This window comes from Lactuca serriola, chromosome 8 (assembly GCF_051521515.1).
Source record: "Lactuca serriola cultivar US96UC23 chromosome 8, Lser_US96UC23_V15, whole genome shotgun sequence".
Lineage (NCBI taxonomy): Eukaryota > Viridiplantae > Streptophyta > Magnoliopsida > Asterales > Asteraceae > Lactuca > Lactuca serriola.
Genome location: NC_136415.1, coordinates 113,720,926 through 113,743,128, shown reverse-complemented (window position 1 = coordinate 113,743,128; position 22,203 = coordinate 113,720,926). Strand labels below are relative to the sequence as shown.

Genomic DNA, 22,203 nt, shown 5'->3' with positions numbered 1-22,203 from the left:
CAGACGTAAATGAAATGGGATATCATATTCATCAAATACTCTAGTGACTCATATGCATTTATGATTGTCCCATGCAAGGAAGCCCTTATCTGAGTAGTGAAGCTTTTTAATTGTTCATCAGGTGAGATAATTTATCCCTGATAATTTGTAAGGATCGGTAGGAACAAATATGTAGGAATATAAACCTATATGGATATTGTATGGCTACGGTTGATTTTACAAGTATGGTAATTAAGGAATATTGTCATAACAAAAATATGGGATTGAAATCTTTGTGGATCTCACCAGGTTTACTAGCCTGACTCACTCAGTTTATATGTATCGAGACTTAAGCAAGTAAAACTTGATTAGGATGTTGAGTGATTATAAGACAATATGCAATAAAGTTCAGGACCAATATGTATTTACGTTGTAACTTAGTTATGTATCGATTATGATATCCTTAATGTTTTATTAAACTGAGACAATCACTTGTACTCAAAAGTTATCAAATGTACTGGGAAATTCTGCATTAATGATAATATAAGAGTGAAAAAAAATTATTTGGTTCTGAAAATTAGAGGATGTCACGGTTGGTATAAGAGCATTAGTTTAAGTGAACTATGAATAACGATTTATTTATAGACTTAAACTTAGAATGTTAAGCGATGATGGTAAAAAAGTTGTCTAAAACATCTTAGATTGTATACCTAAATAGACACACGTACTAGAATAATTTAGGGTAGATGCCTTAAATAACATTATATGCTAAATATGAAATATTTATATAGAATAACTTAGGTTGAATATCCTACCTGCTACAGTATGCCCTGACATACTTTAGGAAGAGATGTCTTATATGTTAACTAATATATGACATAATATGCCTTAAATGCTTACCTAGGTTGCTACTAATGGAAACTTAAGGTCTATTGCCAACCTTGGATGTAAGAAAGTAAATTTTATGTGTTCATGCTTCTAAACAATACTTACTGTATTAGAATTGGCATGTAACGTTTCGGGAAAATAAAGCGGATCTACACATCTAAACAATAATAAAACCTTTCATATCATAATAAACTCGCCTTTCAGTACACTGAATGTCTAATTTGATGTAAGGAACGTCATGGTGAGAACGAGTAACAGATTGGGGAATGGTAATGGAAACCAATAGACAGAGCCTCGTGTGATTTAGTGGACACCAGAAGTTGTACCAGTAGCTGAACCCATCATAACGACAAGAGTTCAAGCTATGATTCGGGTAATACCAGCAGAAGGAACCATACAATTACTCCAAGGAGATAGAAGAGAAATCACCACACCGATTATTAAACCCGTGATAAATAGAGATTGGTCTGAATAAGGGGTTGACAAAAATGGATGTAGTTTAAGAGATCTGAGTGCCCGATAAGGGAGAAAGGATTTGGCCATTTTTGGATGTGGGTGTTGTAGTTTAAGAGATTTGTGTGCTCGATGGTGTTTCGGAGCCCAAGGGTATAATTGTCATTTGTTAACTCAGTCCTTTATGAATTTTGGGTTTGGTTCGGGGAGTTTTAAGGAAAAAATGAGTTGTTAGAAGTGTAAGTATTCTCGTCACCTTTTCGTGGATATAAAGTTTGTCGGAAATGGGCTTGGATCGAAGGAGTTATGGCCAAACAAGGTTTCAACATTTTGGAGTTTGGCCGAGTAAGCGGGGCGTACCCACCAAGTACGCTGGGCGTAATGAGCTATTTTGGTCGCAGGTTCTTTTGAGTACGCCGAGCATACTAAAGGGGTATGCAGGGCGTACTCCCTTCAGCCACGAAACCCTAGCTTTTGGACCTTGACCCTATTTAAACCTCATTTCCTTCATGAGCCTTGTCGTTTATCAGCCTCTAAGCCTTCTACACCCTAGTAGTTGACCCTGACCTTTTATCTTGGAGCCTTTAAGCCATTGTGAGTAATCTTCGAGTATTCTTGTGTACCTTGAAGAGTTTGGAGCTTATTGAAGGATCACCACCCGGAGGGGAGCTTGTAGATCCAGAAGTTTATCTTCTTTTGCAATCTATCCGGAGGAGAAACTTTAACTCTCTCTCCCTCTCTCTCTCTCTCTCTCTATATATATATATATATATATATATATATATATATATATGGCTTAAGTTATTTTGTTTTTACTAACTATTGTGTGTCAGAATGCACAAATCTGGACCACCAGATGGAATAGAATCAAAGATCATGATCTGGGGGTCTATGATATCACAATAGGATAACATGTACCATATAATCACACAAATTCCAATATAAGGGCAATTTAGTCAATTAACCTATATTAAAAAAGGAAATTTTATGATTTTTAGGGATAATTAATTCCTTTGTTTTTAAAATATGAATATTTTAAATTAATTCAAATTTAAAAATCTGATTATATTCTATCAGAATGTCATCAGACATCAATTAGTAAAGATATTTTCGATTTTATTCTTGCGGAATATATTTCCAATGCATATATTTTTGATAATTAACCTGATTTAATAATTCAACATATATTCTTCATATACATTATAACGTGAATACAAAATCATACATATTCTTACAAACTAGTAGTCTTATACAATTTAATATAGTTATACATATTTTAACAAAATATCATCAAAATGAATAAAAATATTAAGAAATAACATTTTTAAATATACAATTACTAAGCAAATACACATGATCTTCATCAATGGTCCAAATAATGCACTTGATTCAAACTATGATGAAAGTGTGATATATCATCGTAAGAATATAATTATTCGCAAAATATACTTGTTGTTGAACTCGATTCCAAATCTTTCCCTTGTATGATCAATATTGAATTCCTTCTTCAAGCCATTCCGAAAAAATAAGATGCATTATTCGTTAGTATTACCAGTGAAGCTAATGTACTTGTTGTTAACAAACATTCTCAAAGACATTTTAACATAATGCATTTATACAAATAAATTATGACAGAATACAAGCATTACTTATTTAATAGAAACTATATAATAGAGAATGATAGCATATTCTAACAGAATGTATTTCATTTTTCCTATTTTGCAATGTTTTTTACTTTTCCTATCTTGACAAATAAGGAGATTGAAATTGAATTCTGTCAGAATAATAGACATTCTAAGAGTTTTGACATAATACATACCACATGACCAGATTCTAACAAAATTTGTTTCATTTTTCATATCTTGCAATGTTTTTTACTTTTCTTATATTGACAAATAAAGAGAGATTGAAATTGAATTATGTCAGAATAATAGTCATTATAAGATTTTTGACAGAATACATTATTTTGTAGGCATTTCCACAAACACCTTTCGTGCAACATATATAAATAATAGAGAATCAAAGCTCAAAGTATAAAAAAACAAACATCCAACAAGTGAAAGATTTCTATGTACTATGAGTGTGGTTTGGCTTTCAATCACAAATAAAGAAAAAAAAATCTAAATTAAACAACACCAATTGAAGAATCGTTTGACAATCCATCTAAAGTGACAAAGAGGGACAGATAACAATTATGTGTATGAAAAATGAAAGAGATAAACCCGAAGAGCTTGAAGGGTAGAGAACTTGAAATCGAGTTTTTCGCTTGATTTAAAATCAACATACGATGCTGAAGAGGAATTGCGCTTGTGAAACCTATTCATCATCTCCTTCATTATGATTAGCAGTCAATCTTCATAATCGTTTGAACTTAGAATCTTCATAATCAGATGGTGATTTTAGGGTTTATTGTCGCTGTGATGGTCGTGGTGTCCGATGACTTTCGTGATTTAGGGTTGGGTTGTGAAGAAGCGGAGCAGAAGATGAAAGCAGGTCATTATTCCTCCTTTTATTTTGGTGATTTTAAAATCAAATCCCCAATTTATCTCGATTACCATAAATTTAGAGTCATGATTTACTAATTTACCCTTATTAATTTATTCGTAAATTCCTATTGGTGCATTCATGCACACAATAGTTGTTAGAAACATTTGAACTAGCTTATATATATATATATATATATATATATATATATATATATATATATATATATAGAGAGAGAGAGAGAGAGAGAGAGAGAGAGAGAGAGAGAAGAGAGAGAGAGAGAGAGAGAAGAGAGAGAGAGAGAGAGAGAGAACACAACATCCACTATGAAACATACAAAAAACAACCAATTTATTTTTTGGAACACATACTCGTAACACACAAAACTCATTTTGTTTATAGATTTGTTCGTTAGAAATCGATTTATGGGTTTTAGATTTCTAGTTTTTTTCTTGAAAAAATTTGAGTTTGTGTGTGTTCTTGTGTTCTAAAAATCGAAAAATGATATCATGTGTGTCCTTGGTCTGCAAGTAGATAAACACACAACTCCATCTAGTCATCGTCGTCTTCACCCGTCTCCGATCACTGCTAGACCCTCACCTCCGACCACTGCTACACCCCGTTACCATGCCTGTCGTCTTCATATTGTTCAGGTATATGGCTCGATTTTCAGATCTGTGGTTTGAGGATCCGTCATCTCTCTTTATTTGTTGGTTTACCCTTCTTCTCCAGCGTCACTACCCTCAGATCTTGAAGACGAAAAAAAATGGAGATGGTGACCCTAAGGTTTCTTAACCCCTTCATGCCTTCAAATATGGGTTTGAGTGTTCAACATTTTTCGTGTGTGTGTGTGTTCATCTGAACATTTAGAGTTTTCTTATAGTCACCCCTTGATGCTCATCAGATTGGTGTCGCCGGAGAAGGAGAGACACATTGGACGATTCATCAGATCTCGAAGACGGAGAAAGAGAGATTTCATGTGTTCAGGTGATGATGTGTGTATATCTTGGTTCCATTCTAAACCACTGAATTCGATCTCTTTCATGGTTACAAGTTTAGGATTTAGGAAATTTTTATTTTGTATGTTAGATTTATTGTTTGTGTGTTCATCTGGAGAGAAGGTGTGTTCATCTGGAGAGAAAAATTTTATTTTTAAGTGTTTTTAATTGTTATAATAAAACAAAAATGAAAAATAAAATAATAAAAGAAAAATACGTGATTATAAAAAAGTTCAAAATTGAATCAAATTCATAACAAAATAAAAAAATTTGAAGCCCCAAATTCCCATCTTATATTTCACTGGTTGAAAAAGATTGCAGCACAGAAGATTTGAATTTTGAAGCACCGTAGCTAAAAAAACAGATACATAAGAATGAGGAAGTTCGATCCGTGGCCCGTTTTCTTCAAGAGGGAGTTCAACCGTAACTGGCCCTTCCTCGTCGGATTTGCCATCACCGGAACCTTGATCACAAAGTTTTCCCTTGGTCTCACTGGTTCGTATGCTTTTTTCCTTTTTAATTTCTTATTTCTAACACATTCAATGTTGATCCGATCAGTCACCCTTAAATTCCGATATACTAATCGTACGTTTTTCCTTATGCGACAGAGGAAAACAGGAAAAACTCAGTTTTTGCCCAAAGACACAAGAGGTACGTCACAACACCTTCAATCTGACCTAATTCTATTCAACCTTCGTAACCCTAGATTCGAATAATTGCTCCATGGTTTCTGTATTTATGTTTAGCCTTGTATTTTACTATACTTTCTCTGATCCATATACTTAGATCTCCATTATAGAATTTTAACTAAAATCAAATATTGTATAATGGATTCCAACATTGGAAAGGGTCGAGTAATGATGTAATCTTTCTGTGTTTGTGTTGTTTGTGTCTTGCAGTTGAAGATGCTCTAATCTATAGAGGTGAAGTGTTTTTCAATAGTAATAAAGGATTGTTGAAATTGTTGAAAGATACAATATTTCTATTTCGTTGAGCTTTTTGTTGGAAGGCTTTGTTCGAGATGTAAACTGTGCTGAAAGATAACAAAGTTTTGAGTACACCAATTGCTGTAAAGCTATAAAAGTATCTGAGTTTAATTTAAATTTGGTTTGTTCTTCGCTTAACATAAAGTTGTTACGTCTTCCTTGAAAAATTTTATAAAAATGAAACATCATGTATTGTAAAATATAAATTACAAATTACAAAAGTCCAAATAATGATTTCCATTCTATTGTTTTTATTGTAACTTATGGACAAAGTTTATGAAGGCTTTTAGGTGTTCTTTTTCGGTTTTTAGATTCCACATATGAATTTTGTGGTGTATTCCACAAACAAACACATTATGTAGTCCGAAAACCTAGGTGTTGTTTGGTTTGCAGGAATTTGAATTGGAAAAAAAAATATGTCAAGAATTTGAATTTAATTCTATGTGTTGTTTGGGTGGCAGAAAATGAAATTGAAATTAGTTTGAGACTCTGTTTGGTTCACAGGAAATGAAATTAGAATTCATATAAAATGATATAATTGTCATTTTGTCTGTTTTCTTTAACTTTACTTTGTTTTCTAAGTTATATGTAAACATGTATTACATAAATTATTAAAATAGTAAAAAATTAATTTATTGATGGAACATTCATGTCAACATATTACGAAAATCATGTTAATAAACATCATAACTTTAAGTCATTCCATTTCTCATCATAACAACGTTACCAAAAAGCATAACAATATTTTGATACATTCCTATTGAATATACCAAAAACTTACAAATCCAAAATACCAAGTAACATCCTAATAAACAAACCAAAAGAACTTAAAAATCCAAAATACATATTACATCCTAATAAACATCCAAATTAATAATATCACCCTTCCAAAACCAAAATCTCTCTATCGTCTTCTTCAATTTGCCAAAACTTTTGTACGTTTATAGGATCACTTCTTATCACATCCCGAAACCGAAAGGCGGAAACGTTATGGGGCGGAGGACGTCATGAAGTATCGCAACCAATGTACATAGTAAACACAAAACATTACATTACATAAATTCATTACATTTGCTTGAAAGTAAAGTAATACAAGTTTTGTAGATACATAAGTTTAATCAAAAGTAAGACAAGACTTCCATACACTCTGTCTTTTGCAAAAGAACGCATGATACTTGTCTAAGGAGAACCTGAGAATACAAGCAGTTTAAAAATCAGCATAAAGCTGGTGAGTTCATAAGCGATTTGTTTTTCTGAAAATGAACTAGTTTCCTTTGGGTTTCTGAAAAAGTTATGAATTCAAGAAAATCCCATATTTTCTTATAAGTAAAGTTTAGCTATCCATTAGTTACACGGTCTAGTTAAGAACAATTCAGTTATCCCAGGAAAAAACCCTTATTTTCCTAAAAGATTGTGTTTGGTTATCGAATCCAAGTGTAATGTACAAGTATCTACCATACTTAAAATGTTTGTGTGAAGTTTCCTGAAAGCCTGGTTATCCTTGAAATGTATGTTAGTTTTAACACGTATATAAAACTATTGTGTGAAAAGTAAACTAATTCTTAAGGTTATTAGCTTACTAAATTCATTATTACCAACAAGTAAATATCCGTTATCTAAATTGCGAGTTCCATAACCATACGATAGACTAGATATGGCAATAAGAAGTCCAAATCATTTTATGACTTTCGTCACCCTTGAACCTTTCGGTTCAGCTGTAGCTAGCAGCCGGATGCGGGGTAGTCAGCCCCATATAGATCTATACACTCAAATCACGCTCTCCCTCCAGGAGATTCTGGTTACGGGGGCGGTCCTCCACTCGCGTATCTTTGTGGATTGTTACAGAGCACGTGTCTCCAATTATTAAGATTAACGAATTTATAAGTAATAATGCGGAAAATCCTGTTTTAGATTCTAATTACAAAGGGCGGCCCTCCACTCGCGTATCTTTGTGGAGTGTTACAGAGGACAAATCAAAAGTACTAAATTAATGCCTTTAACAATAATAAAGTGGAAAATCAGGTGAGAAACATATATTATAACAATATATAATAATATTTGAAAACTAACTCTGCAAGTCAAACTGTTGGTTAATACGTTTTCGATTGTTAAAAGCATGTGGAATATGAAACATTTCAAATGAAATAATAAGTTTGAGTACAAGATATCCTTGTACTTTTGCTTGTATTCCCCCCTAAAAACATTGAAAAACACGGAAAAAGGTGTAGGGGTATGAACTCACCGGACGAGAATTGTGTCGGTTTGGATGTTAAACATCAGTTCGGGGCTTGAATGCACGCGAGGTTCCTATGTAATATGAAGAGATACACATTTGTATCTAATTAGACCCTGAACCACTAATCAAATATGGATAAACACTTCGAGATGTGAAAACACTTCAATTCAAGTGTTTGGAGTGACCCAGGTGGCATCTAAGGGGGTGTATGGCTTAGGCATGGAGTTTACTCTTCAATAGTAAACTCTTAGAGGAGTTTACGGTCCAATGACCATATCCCCATGAGTTTACGGCCGTAAACTCATGGGTGGTGTGTTCTTGGGTGCTAAATGGTCTTACAATGCACAAAGGAAGGTTCTAGGGTTGATTCCATGGCTTAGGAAGTGACCGGGACTTGAATTGACCTTGGAAAAGGAGTTTACGGTCTAAGAAGATGTTCTTGGTGAGTTTAATACCTTAAACACATGATTTTACAACCGTAAACTCATGTTTTTCCATGAATCATGTGTTTTGGTGGTTGTAGGTTAAGCATACAAAGTTCTAGGTCCAATTCTAAGCCATACAAGGTGTTATGGGCACTTTAACACCCTTTGGAGGAGTTTATGGTATAAGAAGGGGTGTTTATGGTCCAAGAATGTTCTTGGGCTGTAAACTCAAGTGTGATTCATTTGTGTATGTTTTGGTGCATCTCATGAAGGAATATGAGGTTCTATGCACTCATGGAAGCTCATAGAAGCTTTTGGAGGTGTTTAAGGGGCAATTTAACACCTTAAAAGGTGTTTATGGTCTATGAATGAGGGTTTATGGTACAAGCATGTTCTTGGACCGTAAACTCAAGTTTACCCCCTAAATGGTAAGATTTTGGTGCTCTAAGTCCATTCCTGCAAGTCCAAAGGTCATTACTAAGCACTAGAAGTGGTTTGGAAGAGTTTTGGGGCTTCAAAACCCCATTTAAAGGAGTTCACGGTTTTGGGAGGGTTCCTAGACCGCAAACACAAATTCTTGGTCCTAATTCATGATTTAAACACGAATTTGAAAACCAAACATGTTATACTATGAGCTAGGATGGATTTCTTACCAAATTGGAGCTTGAAATGGATGATTTTGGATCAAAGTCGAGTTTTAGAGAGAGAGTAGAGAGAGAAAGTGTTTTAAGAGAGTGAAAAGCTTCAAAATGTGGTCACTCAATCCCTTATATATGGGTTGAGTTTATGTCCCGATGGAAATCTACCCGATACCGACGTTAAACGAGGTTTTTGGTCGTACCCGATTTAATTGTTGTAACCCGACGTAGTCGTAACTAAAAATTTTCTAAATAATAATTTAGGATGTTTTCATGTGTTTCTAATGGGTTTGGATACTCATGAGGTCATAATAAAAGTCCCACTTTAATTAATTTAAATCGAAAGTTAACGGAAAAATTGAAATACGAACGGTTTTACTAACGGAAATGGAATATCGTGACGGAATAAATTTCGGGTTGTCACACTTCTTATCTTGGTCAAAGCTTTGAACTTCTCGATTTGACTTAATGAATTCATCTTTAAAATCTTCTGATGAATTTTGTCGCTCAGTTCGTTGATCTTCATGTTAAATCTAATACCTTGATTCAATTCCTTTAATATTTCTATAAGACTTTCGGCAATCAAACCAACCACATTATGGAAAACATCATCGGTATGACGTTTCCTCTTATTAGAGCGAACACTTGGTAAAGTTTCCTTATTTTGCACCATTGTATTATGGCTAATTTCCTCAGATTCAAGGAAATCATCATTCGACTCTTGGATTTCTTCTTCTAAGTTCACATCTTGCTCCATATCAATGAAATCTCTAGCTCTATTTCCTTGAGCCCCGTCTTTTCCAAAATCAATGCAAATATCTTCATAGTAAGGAAATGATTTGTGTTTCCATCTAGTTGCTTCTTTATGAACCTATTTACCAACATGATAAAGACATGGTGTCACTCTCATAAACTATTTTATGTAGTATCGGGTATCGCTGTATATTTGAAGAAATCCATTTAATACACCGTTTGTCTATATGGTTTTTGAACATCATTAACAACAAGAGTACAACCATATACAACACCACGTTCCACCATGTCAAAATCAATGAAGTTTGTCTTTGTCCACGATTGTATGTTGTTAAACTATGGCATTTTCCAATTCATAGAAGTTCATATCACATTGAGAATGTAATGTATTTCTCAGCAAGTAAATCTAAAACAACACAAGAACAAAACATAAAACATACGAAAGAGATCACATTTGCTGCTATGAAAAAAAAACAAGAATAGAAAACAGTTGCTACTATTATGAACACGCAAGAAAAAGAAGAATGTAAACAACACACTCAATTCATTTTTTGAAAGATATCACAATCAATTCATATCACATTGATTAACACCAAATTTGATTATAACAAGCATAGATTGAGATGGACACCAACATTGATTTTAACAAGCATGCGTTTTTAATATAAATTGATAAACATAACAAATTCGATTTTCACATAAATCAATTTTATAGGAAGATAAATGCATTTCATAGGATTTGATTTTAACATATATTGACATCAACAAGGATTTTAACTAACCATCGCATTTCACAAGAAAAGACGAGGAAGAAATGGAAGAAATTAAGAGGGGGAGAGAGAGTGATAGTGAGAGATAGCGAGATTGATTTACTTGGCAGAAGAAAGCATGAAAAGTTGGGGAAGAAATGGAGAAGACGAGGTCCTGTTGTTGTTGGTTGCAATTCTATTTTGACAAAGATGGCTTAACACGTGAGATAGTGTTTTGTAGGTATAATAATTGTTCACGGTCCTTATTAGTAAGGAATTGATTCCATCCATTTGATGAAGGTAAATATTCCCCCTCCTCCTCCTTCCCCTCCCCCTCCAACTGGTTTATATAAACAATCCCAAACACCCATCAAGAATTCAATTTCAAAAAAAACTATCACCTAATAACCATTCATTTCGTAAGAAATATGAAATCAGTTGTTCCCTTACAATAACATTTCATTTGTAATTTATTTCACTAAACTATTGGTGTGTGCAAATTATGAATAACCACACAAAATACTACCCTCCACGACACTACAATGTCCTTTAATTAATTAAGTGTAAAGAGAGTTAAGACATGTTTGACAAAACTAACTGTAGTTTAGAAGTTAGTAGCTATAATTTTTATTTCTATACAAATATTACGCAAACTAGTTGAAAACTTTTAAAAATATAAAATTATATAAAAGTTAAAAGTTAAATACTCCGAAAAACTTATAATTAACTTTTGGAATATGATTATTTTGTTTAAATAAAATCTTTAAACGTGTACCCAAATGAAGCTCTTTTTTATTTTTATTTTAAAAATTTGAGGCTTTTTTTTGGAAAATTAAAAGCTAAAAGCTCTAAAAACCTGACGCCGAACACAGACAAAGTTTTTTGTTTTGCTTTTTGGTGACATTGTAAGAGCATAACCGATACATTTTTTTTAACTGTTGAAAAATTTATATACCAAAACTAATAAGGAGCTAGAAAATTACATAATGTTCATGTGGTTTTGAAATTTGAAGCCAAGGTACACAAGACAAGTTAGTTTTACGATTCATATTAGAATACCACAATAAAGGTAATCAACAAATATTCAAGACGACAAACACATGGCAAAATTACAAGTAGAAGAGCTTCAAATTAAAAAAAAAAAAACAATACTTTTCATTCATAAACAAGTTTATAAAAAAAGTTGTAAACGACACAAAGACTCCGACTCGCCCCATTTATTTTCACTTATACGGGAGTAGTGTAAAGTAAACACTTCAAAAAACATAACACACACGTGACAATAGGTTTCCAACAACCTTAAAAAACAACAAAAAAAAAAAAAGTCGTTCTTGTTTACACCTTCTTAGCAACTCCAAGCCTTAGCCTAAAATCAGCCTCCATAAGAGGAAGACCATCGCGCAGTTTAATCTTGGGCTCCCACCCGAGCAACTTCTTTGCATTTGTGATATCCGGTTTTCTTTGCCTTGGATCATCAGGTGTATTTTCCACCATTTTAATCTCTATACCCGGATTAATAAGCTGCAATTTAACCCCCCATTTTTAATCTTTCTATTCCAATTTCCAAGTCATACTCATAATACATGAAATGGAATGTAATCACCCATTCCATTCCATTCCAACCCTTTGTGATTCCAAACAGAAAAAAAATAAAATAAATAAGACTAACCTCCTTGACTGTCTCTGCAAGTTCAATCATTGTAAATTCACCTGGATTACCAATATTAATCGGTCCAGTATTCTCCCCTTCCATCAGCCTAATAAGCCCATCCACCTGCAATAAAAAGTCAACGTTTGACCACCACCATTACATAATTAAATTAAAACAATTGCCACATTACCATATCAGAAACATAACAAAAACTGCGAGTCTGGGTTCCAGGGGATTGAACAGTCAAAGGTTCATCACTGCAACAATTTATGACATTAATTAAAATTAGTAACTTTATATTTCAATAATTAACTCTAAGTTTCAAATAAATATATACATATACTTTTCAATTTTTTACGACTTACCGAAGTGCTTGAGCTATAAAATTACTCACAACACGCCCATCATCAATATTCATCCGGGGTCCATACGTGTTGAAAATCCGGGCAATTCTTATTTCTATAATAACAATCATAATAAACAAAATAAAGAATTAGAGATTTAAAAAAAAATCCTCATTTTATGTTGACTTGGTCAACTATTATTTTACCAATGCCATGTTGCCTGTGATAATCAAACATCAAAGTCTCTGCCACACGTTTTCCTTCATCATAGCAACTCCGAACTCCTGTAAAAACATCAAATGGTAAAAATTTGAAAGTATTATTGGTAAAAAATTTCAAGTATATTGCCTATATTGGTAAAATAAATAAATGTTGTTATATAATGATTTGGGCTTACCAATTGGGTTGACATTACCCCAGTAGCTCTCTGGTTGTGGATGCACAAGAGGATCACCATATACCTCAGAGGTAGATGTAAGCAAAATTCTGAAAGTAAAAATAAATTTAATATACTAAATTATATAATATGAAGGTAATTAAAAGCTCTTATAAATAGAAAAAGTAAAAATTTCAACCTTGCTCCTACTCGCTTTGCAAGACCAAGCATATTTAGCGTGCCAATCACATTTGTCTTTATTGTCTGTTACACATTACACATTTTATAAGTTCCCGTTTATAATTATTGTGTCATGATAAGAAAATATAAATAAATAGAATTATAATTTATTGATTTATACATACCTTTACAGGGTTGTATTTGTAAAAGATTGGTGAAGCAGGGCATGCAAGATGGTATATTTGATCAACCTCAACTAGCAACGCCTCTGTCACATCTACAAAAGTATATACATATAATATAATTTATGAACATATTTCAGAAAATAAATATGAAAAAAACTCAAAAACTATTTTTTTAATGTGTTAAGAAATTACCATGGCGAATAAGCTCGAATCTTGGATGGCCAATCCATTTTCTAAGATTGTCCTTTGATCCAGTGAAATAATTATCAGCAACAATCACCTATTTAATAATTAAAAAAACATTAGGAAAATATCAAGGTCATTTTGGTGTAAATCATAAATGTCTACTACTAAAAGATTTGGTACAATGAGTTAAAAAAAATTTACCTCATTCTTTTCATTTTCCATTAGTTTATCGACTAAGTGAGAGCCAATAAATCCAGCACCACCAGTAACCAAGATCCTCATATTTGACTGCAATGCCAGAAATAAGTTTGGATACTTTGAAAAAAGATTATATATACAAGAAAGAAAACATAACGTTAAGTGGCATTTTGGGTATAAAACAAATATAAATTAATCAATGAAGCCACAATACCTGAAAGAATTTGGAGTTTCGCAATGGAGAAGGGGTTGGAGGTGGTTTTGTAGACTTGTGTTCTCCATTTGAAGCACTACTTGCCATTGTTAAAAGGCGAAATCTATAACAAGTGTTGATAATTTATTGAACCAAATGATTTAACAAATTTGAATCAAAATCAAGGCAATTTAATTAAAGATGACATTGAGAATTGTAAAATAATAGATGATGATCATCAAATGTACAAACCTAAAAGTGTGTGTGTGTAGGTTTTGACTTTTGATTATGAATTTGAATGCTATTAGTTTGAGATTTCGAAAGCAAATGGAAATCTTTTGTAGCTCAAAGAGTGAAATTCTAGAGCAGACTAACAATGTAAGATTCAAGCATCAATAACAAATTAACAACAACTAAGAATCAAAGCAATGCAAATCAAACGCAAGATCAAAATCGGAGACGAATCAGATCAGATGAGAAGAAGCAGAAGAAGATCAGGGGAAAGGGAAACCTGAGATTTAGAGAAAAACCCTAGTTTACGTGCCGCTGTTGGAGCTATTACTTCTGTGTCTGTGTGCGAATTTACAGACGCAAACAAACAATCATATAAAGAAGGAGAAAAATTCAAAATCTCACCAAACGATGCCAACTCGAATTAAAATTAATATTAAAAAAATGGAATACCACCTAATCAAATGCTTCAAAACCAAGGTAACGCAGAGGAACCTAATGATGGGTCCTCAATAACAAAACAACATAAAATAAATTATTAAATTAACAATTGATTATTCAGTGAAGAAGTAAGACTTACTCAAACTTGAAAATCTTCAAGGTTTTAGGATAATAAGTCAACGAAGACGATACCAGAGGGATTCTTGGATGAAGTTGGTAGCCATGGAAGGGCAATTTGTAGTTTGCAATTGCGTAGGATTTAAGGAGTTTCGTTGTTTGGGCTTTTCGATCGATAGTCGATCCTTGTGAATTCAAAGACGTTTCGTGGACTTGGAATTTGGAAACTACTGTATTCGTCTTCGGTCGACCTTTTTTCTTTTTCAGGTAGGACCAAATTTGTTTTTTTTCTTTATTTTTTGTGATATCATTTTCAATAAAAATTATTTTTAAAGATTTAAATTTAGATATTATTTCAAATATATGTAAAAATAAATACGTGACTTTATTTAGATGTAGATTGTAGAACAACTTAAAAATACATTATTTCAAAAATTTTATAGCTTTTAGAAACTTACATTTATATTTACCAAATACTCCGTAATATTTTACACATAAAAGTAACGAAGTATTAGTTTTAGTTATTAACAGATTTTGTGAAATATATAGCACACCAACGTGTAATGAGTTAAATTACATAAAATAAAGTTTTTTTTGTGAAATATATAGCACACCAACGTGTAATGAGTTAAATTATATAAAATAAAGTTTTTAAAAAAAAATGAAATGACGATAACTAGTCATCCATGTATGTTATATGCACCTTAAATGTCTTGTTGAAGTTGAGCAATGTTTTCTATTTTAATCAATGTATGTTTCAGCCCCTCGGTGTTCTTTGTTGTGTATGTTCAACAATTTGGAGCTTTTGAAACTGAAATTTGGGATGTTAAAATTTATGATCTTTCATTATTTATGAGTGTACACTAAGTTATTTTAGTCTCTCTTAGAACCTAGAACCTAGAACCTAGAACAAACATGTTTAGATGAATGTATTTTTTCTTAGTTTTGTGCCTAAACTAGAAGTGTTCTTTTCGGATTATTCTGTTATTGATTTTGTGAAACTTGGAATTTTGGAAAACGTATATGCTATAAGACATCCAAGCTTTGTCAATCAGGTGGAATAAAATTTGGGTTGATTAAGTTGTGATCTACCTTGATTATCATTCTATTGAAATCCTTTTTCTAACCTTAAACCCTTTTCTGACCTTGTTTGATCAGTGGAAGGAACAAAAAGAAAACTAGAAATATGATAAGTGGAATTTCTGAATTCTGATCTGATAACATAAATACATCATACATGAACGATCGATTAGACGATTTCAACAAATCAACAATCAACGATTCAACATTATTACATTAAGTGTTCAATTCAACTCAAGTATTCAAATAGAAACTGATAATCGACATTCTGATTGAGTGATTTCTGTATCTGATAATGATAATTGACATTCAATTACAAACTGATAAGTGATAATCGACATTCAATATTTCAATTACAAACTGATAATTCAACTCAGTAATCGACATTCTGATTTCGACATTCAATTTATCCAACGCAGGAGTTGAAGATTTGGATAACATCAACTAACCGATTACTTACCTGATTAGCAATAACAGAATAGCAGGACTGCAGGAGTGCACAAATCGACCCTTCACAGAATCACAGTAACCCTCGGCCCTCGCTAGTCGATGTTGTCGCTGAAGCGTGAATGATCGATGATCGATCTGCTTCTGCTGCGATCGATCGATGCTGCCTTCGTGGACTACGTGACAGATTGGACTATATTGTTTTGGGCTGAAATTGAATAGGGATATATCATTAAAAACTAACAATAATATTATGGGCTTCCATGAAAATGTCCCAACATTATGGTTTAAAAAGGTGTTCATTGCGTAGAAATTTAAGCATTGTACAAAAAAAAAATTAAACATGTCAGGGCCAAAATAACCTTTGATTTTCCAAATGATTATTTTTTTCACTGTTATGCAAAATTTCAACCAGCGATATGCATAAATAGTCTAGTATGATTCAAAAGTAGTCCTGAAAACAAGTTTTTTTCCAACTAAATCGTTTTGGGAATTTATGATCCACATTCGTTTGTCAATCATCAAAAAATCATATTTTTGATAAAAAAAAATATAAATACGTGCTTGTATTATCCTGTAACTTATACTATTTTACTTGTAAATCCATGTTGATTTATTATTCCCTTCGTTTACATATATGTTTACTTTGTTGAAATAGTAGTTTTATAGTTATATTGATAAATATAAAACAAAAGTGGCTGTAGTTTAGTGGTAAGAATTCCACGTTGTGGCCGTGGAGACCTGGGCTCGAATCCCAGCAGCCACACTTTTCCCTTTTAAGTTGTCTGTTTAATTTTTGTCAATTGTGCCATTTTGGTCCCTTGAAAAAAACTGTTTTCACATTGCTTTTTTGATAAAATAGTAAAATACATAAGTCGTCTCTCTTTTCTTGTAACAGTTGTGCAATTTTCGTCCCATCACAAGAGAAATTCACTTTCAAGTTTTCATTATTGGGTAGTTTCACTGTGTCCCAATGAATGTTTTAAAAACCGGTTTGAACCGGCTGGTTAGACCGGGAACCGGGAGAGGGAGCGGTTCAACTATCACCGGTTTTACATTGATTTCTGAACCGGTCAAAATAAACCGGTTAAACCGAATCAAAACACATGAAAAAAAAAACATTTACATAATAAACTTTGGTAATTTTTTTCAAATCTATTTAGCTTTCTCTAAATAAAAACATATGGTAAATGTTATAAATTTTTTTGATGTGTTTGTATTCATCAAAAACTATATTTCGTTTCGGTATTATACTTTATTTTCTTTTTGACGTATATGGATTGATGTAAAACACTAAAACTTATGGTTAAGTATTATTTTAATATATTTGGATTCATCTACAACTTATTTTTATATGTATTTTTAATGTTTGAACTTGTAAATATCAAATTCATAATTTCTATATGTATGCATGTGTAGGAAAATAGAAAAATACATGAAAAATATAGAAACCGGTTCACCCGACGGTCGAACCGGTTAAACCGGTTGAACCGGGAACCGGTCACCATACCGGTTCAACTAAAAAACCGGTTTTTAAAACATTGGTCCCAATTAATTACTTTTCCCTTTTACATTTGCTGAGGACATTTATGCTAACACAAAAAATAAAATAAAATAAATAAATAAGAATAAAAAAATAAAAATTCTCCGGGCCAAAATTTGCATAATCAGAATTTTAATAGTCTTTAAGGAGTTTGGAGCTTCCAAAAAAACTAGAATTGAAAAAAAAAAGTATACAACTTTAACTTCAGATAAAGACTAGGTGCTGTTTGTTTTTTTGAAGCCAAAATGTCTGCAGTCTGCGGACCATATCTGCAAGTCTCTGCGGCAGAAGAGGTGGATCAAATGTCTGCAGTCTGCAATAAAAAGACTGTTTGTTTTTAACGTCTGTAGCTGTTGAAATAAATTAATTTTTCAAACTTAATTCCATGTCATTAACATTAAAAATGCATTTTCAGTAAAAAGAGAAAGAAAAAAAAAACGGGTGGTCTTTTTTTTTTTAGGTTAAAATGAGGTCTGAAGACCTTTGAAGACAATGACCCATGTCTGCGCCAGGAAGACCTCGCGCAGACGTTTTTTTGTCTGCGCACTTCCAAAAAACAAACACTCTGCGAGGGCATATGTCTACGCGTTGTCTGCGCGGCGCAGACAAAAGTGGTTGCGTAGCTCTTCACAAAAAAAACAAACAGCCCCTAAACTTTTGGCAGCAAATAAAAGTTACAATTTTTCATTATAATATTTTTTTTTATCAAACGTGCCCGTAAGACTGTAATCAAAACATAAATATCCATGAACATATAAAATGGACTTAGGAGCTTCCAAAAAAACTAGAAGTAAAAAAAAAAAAAAAAAAAAAAGAAGTATACAACTTCTAACTTCAGATAAAGACTAAACTTTTTGCAGCAAATAAAAGTTACAACTTTTCACTGTAATATATATACTTTTTTTGTCAAACGTGCCCTAAAGTTGTAATCAAAACATAAATATCCATGAACGTATAAAATTACTTGCATCCAAATATAAATCTTTACACTTAAACGTTATGAAAATATTTTAAAATTTGGTCATTCTAATAACAAAAATATAAGAATTGTTGATAAAACCATATACTAAATTTTAAATAAACACACTTACAAAACAAGAACTGTAGTTAGGATACATACATTCGTTGAGAAGATACACTCGATTGGTATACATAAATCTACAATAAGGACATATATAAATCATACTATAAGTTAATACAATTTATTCACATCTAATAAAAATACAAATTCCTCAAACTTGTAAACCAGGACGAGTTTCAGGGTCAAGTATTCCAGCAATAAGAGCAATTAACGCCCACACCATCAAAATCCCGACCACAGCAGATCTCAACACCCTCTCACAACCTTCATTCACATCACCAAACTCATAATAATTATTCTCAAACCCCCCTTCACTTCTCACTCTCTCCACATTTAACCCTTCTTCATTAAATTCATTAATCTCCAAATGCGAGTTCCCAACCTTTACACATCTACAACACCCACATTCGCCACCTAGATACGATGGAAATGTCCTCAGGTACTCCTCAAGGGCATTTTTGTACATTCGCCCTATTATTTTAAGTTTTTGTCTCGTTGCGGGTTTCAAAACCTAATAAACAATAATAATTCGGTAAGCTCAGGGACCAAAAATGTAATTTAGTTTTGAAAAGAAAAAGCTTACTTGAATGAAAGTCTGTGCAATAACTCTAGCAACAGGAGGAAGTCGAATAATAAACAAACAGCCCAAACGATTTGGGTAGTTTTCTTGAAGAGTAATTGAACATGATCTAAGTAGTTGCATTGGGAATCTTAGAGATAATCCTTCACAATCCACCAATACTGTTACCTCAGGATTTTCAGCATTTACTAGATTTAGCATCCCATGTTCTACCTGAGATACTGACATGGTAAAAAGTAAAAAAAGTTAAAATATTATTACTTTTTTTTTAATAAAAATGTTGAGAAAACTAATGGAAAAATGAACATACTGATTGCTTGTGAGAAACGGGGTCTTTCACTGGGTGGCAAGTGGATGCACGCAACTAGACGAACAATGAGACATGGGCGGTTTTTAACATCAGTTCCATGCCAAAATACCATATTTGCCCATGCCTCGAGTTCTTCTTGTGAAAGAATTTTATATGTTTTTCTCCATTGTATTGACTTCTTGACTGATGTAACCAAACTTGAAAAATCACCATTTGCTGCATAATGGAACCTATGAAGCTCATCCTCGTTTATTCTGCATAAACATAAGTCTGTGTGTTTAATGGTTTTATTTTATGCATTAATATCATAGTCATAAATAGTTAAATACCTTTCAGGTAAATGAAGACCCTGGTTGTCAAGCTCTTTATAAAGATCAATTAACCAATTTGTAGATGATGGAACTTCATCATCAACCCTAATGGATTGTGGAGGAGGCAATTCAGGATGTGAATCTTGAACACCATGATAATCGCTTCCATCTGAATCTACTATTTCTATATCATCTGAATCAAGATTGTTTTGTTCTGAATGATTTGAGAAAGTTGTTGCAATAGAGAGCACTAGTAATGGTCTTGACAACATCTACAACCAAGGAAACCATATCATATCCATCATCATCAACATTCAAGAAATGTAAATGAAAACTTAGATCATGTTATATAAAAACAAACCTGCATCCCTTTAATCAAATTCCCAAAAAGTTTCCATCTTTGGAGCCATTTAAGTGGTGGGTAGCAGAAAACTTGTAAAGTTTGCAAACTGGACCATATAAAAGGACACCTGTGCTTTGATAATCTCCTTACTGTCTCTAGGGCACCAACTTTAAGTAAAAACAATGCCATGTCATTCACGTGTGATTTTCTGATTCTCCCATTGTTAAAAACAGGTATTTGTTTTAATGATTTGTGGGAAAGAGACTTGGAGCAAGAAGCAACCAAAGTTAATTTGGAATTTGATGGTTCAGAGCTTGTTGGACATGGAACATGATTGTGAAATGAGTCTCCCATTATTTTTTAAGCTACCAAGCTTGATCTTTAGAGAACTTTTTATACAATATATGAGGTGTAGAACCTACTGAAATGGAAAAGAAAAGAAAATTTGCAAAGAGCAATTATTAGAATGTAGCTTGTAGTGTATAACTGTATGTATATACGTCTATATGGTATGATATTGATAGCAACCACATGGAGGAACACAAACTATCATACATATACTGGTTTTGGATGGTGATTACAAGGTTTTCAGAAAACAAATATTTTTCAGTAGTACTTGTTTATCTGATTATACCGAATAAAAGATCACAAAACATTGGAGAAATATGAAATTTCCCAGTTATAGGAAAGCAAGTTGTGATATAATAGAATTTTCGATGGAGGTGAATTTTAAAATTAGATCGGGTAATCATAAACGCCAAATTGTAGGCAGCAGCCTTCTGGATTATGGAATAACAAGAAGACGAAACAAAGAAAGAACACGTATGTACGACAAACCTGATTGATAAGTGTCATAAATCTTAGATTCTTAGTCATAAATCTTAATCATACAGGTGAAGCTACAGCAAAACCCTAAATCATCACAGCTAAAAGCCATCCGAATCACCTGATAATCATGCTAGAAACATAAAATTCCGTATCAACATCGTAAATCTAAGCAATATTCTTACGAAAAGAGCTTCCATTACAACATTCAGCTCAACAAACAATATGAAAAAAGATATCGGAAGTCGAAAACGGAAAAAACACAAAGTTCACCTGGAACTGATGAACAACTCGAATCCTCCATCGAAACACTCGATCTTCAATTGCAAAAATGGAAACAGATATCGTAATCACATTAGTTTGATCTGAGAGATTTTGGTGTTCAAATTAGTTAGGATTTGGTTTATTTGTGTCGGCGCTGTCCGTTTGTTAAGTCATCCACGTCAGTTCGAAACTTGGAGGTGACCACCGTTCTATTTATTTCGGTTAATTTTATTAAAAATACCAGGTTCATGTACCTTTACTTTTAACTAGGGGTGAGAATTTGGATCGGATCGGATGGACTCTTGGATCGGATGGGTTTCAGAGAATTTTATTGATCTTCGAGTGGACTGATAAGAGGCTTATCGGTCTAGATCCAAAATTTTCGTTTCATGTATCTGTTGGACCGTTATAACTTTAAGTGTATATGATACAACTCGTTATAATAAATACGTTTTTGGGTTTAGTATTTTAATATGTTTTTAGGTTTGATACGACTCGTTAAAACGAATATGTTTTTGGGTTTGATACAATATAACTCATCAAATATATAAATGTTTGTTGGATTGTTCGTTTTAGATAAAAAAAAAATTGATGCTTATACCATTTATATAAATATTAATCATGAGGACCCTTAGTTAAGAGTACCCGTTTCTCATTGGCTTTATTTATTATTTTTTTTCTTTTCTGCTATGTTTTATTTTATTTATCTATTTTTTTATTCTATTGTG

General features: G+C 32.7%; 3 protein-coding genes and 1 non-coding gene across 16 annotated transcripts; 2 read left to right on the top strand and 2 right to left on the bottom strand.

Moving 5' to 3' along the window:
* The first annotated feature begins 4,063 nt into the window (after window positions 1-4,063).
* On the top strand, window positions 4,064-5,905 carry LOC145070251 (ATP synthase small subunit 6, mitochondrial-like). Of its 3 annotated transcripts, XM_079017185.1 has the most exons (6): window positions 4,065-4,457; window positions 4,537-4,590; window positions 4,709-4,791; window positions 5,117-5,297; window positions 5,411-5,453; window positions 5,702-5,905. In XM_079017185.1, exons 4-6 carry the CDS (start codon window positions 5,177-5,179, stop codon window positions 5,703-5,705), a joined length of 168 nt encoding a protein of 55 aa, XP_078873311.1. In that variant the 5' UTR covers window positions 4,065-4,457; window positions 4,537-4,590; window positions 4,709-4,791; window positions 5,117-5,176; the 3' UTR covers window positions 5,706-5,905. The 3 variants fall into 3 exon arrangements, with proteins under 3 accessions (XP_078873313.1, XP_078873312.1, XP_078873311.1); XM_079017187.1 differs by having other exon boundaries at window positions 4,064-4,590; window positions 5,124-5,297; XM_079017186.1 differs by having other exon boundaries at window positions 4,064-4,590; window positions 4,709-4,799.
* A 5,815-nt stretch (window positions 5,906-11,720) lies between these two features.
* On the bottom strand, window positions 11,721-14,912 carry LOC145066018 (UDP-glucuronic acid decarboxylase 5). Of its 4 annotated transcripts, none has more exons than XM_079013163.1 (14): window positions 14,714-14,912; window positions 14,590-14,628; window positions 14,414-14,472; window positions 13,924-14,026; window positions 13,713-13,799; window positions 13,518-13,605; window positions 13,326-13,417; window positions 13,160-13,224; window positions 12,982-13,070; window positions 12,791-12,868; window positions 12,606-12,699; window positions 12,431-12,497; window positions 12,259-12,363; window positions 11,721-12,110 (listed from the first exon to the last, which is right to left on the bottom strand). In XM_079013163.1, the coding sequence occupies exons 4-14, from the start codon at window positions 14,008-14,010 to the stop codon at window positions 11,925-11,927; spliced, it is 1,038 nt and encodes a 345-aa protein (XP_078869289.1). In that variant the 5' UTR covers window positions 14,011-14,026; window positions 14,414-14,472; window positions 14,590-14,628; window positions 14,714-14,912; the 3' UTR covers window positions 11,721-11,924. The 4 variants fall into 4 exon arrangements, with proteins under 4 accessions (XP_078869289.1, XP_078869288.1, XP_078869287.1 ...); XM_079013162.1 differs by having other exon boundaries at window positions 14,590-14,641; window positions 14,714-14,836; XM_079013161.1 differs by lacking the exon at window positions 14,590-14,628 and having other exon boundaries at window positions 14,714-14,853.
* Window positions 14,913-16,912: 2,000 nt separating this feature from the next.
* On the top strand, window positions 16,913-16,984 carry TRNAH-GUG (transfer RNA histidin (anticodon GUG)). Its single transcript has one exon. It is a non-coding gene; the product is annotated as a tRNA-His (tRNA).
* Window positions 16,985-18,808: 1,824 nt separating this feature from the next.
* LOC145069429 (SEC14 cytosolic factor family protein / phosphoglyceride transfer family protein) lies at window positions 18,809-21,656 on the bottom strand. 8 transcript variants are annotated; one of them, XM_079016356.1, is made up of 7 exons: window positions 21,485-21,656; window positions 21,224-21,344; window positions 20,405-20,807; window positions 20,062-20,315; window positions 19,733-19,986; window positions 19,426-19,643; window positions 18,809-19,353 (listed from the first exon to the last, which is right to left on the bottom strand). In XM_079016356.1, exons 3-7 carry the CDS (start codon window positions 20,738-20,740, stop codon window positions 18,994-18,996), a joined length of 1,422 nt encoding a protein of 473 aa, XP_078872482.1. In that variant the 5' UTR covers window positions 20,741-20,807; window positions 21,224-21,344; window positions 21,485-21,656; the 3' UTR covers window positions 18,809-18,993. The 8 variants fall into 8 exon arrangements, with proteins under 8 accessions (XP_078872482.1, XP_078872483.1, XP_078872484.1 ...); XM_079016357.1 differs by having other exon boundaries at window positions 20,405-20,804; XM_079016358.1 differs by having other exon boundaries at window positions 21,224-21,332.
* Between the last annotated feature and the right edge of the window lie 547 nt (window positions 21,657-22,203).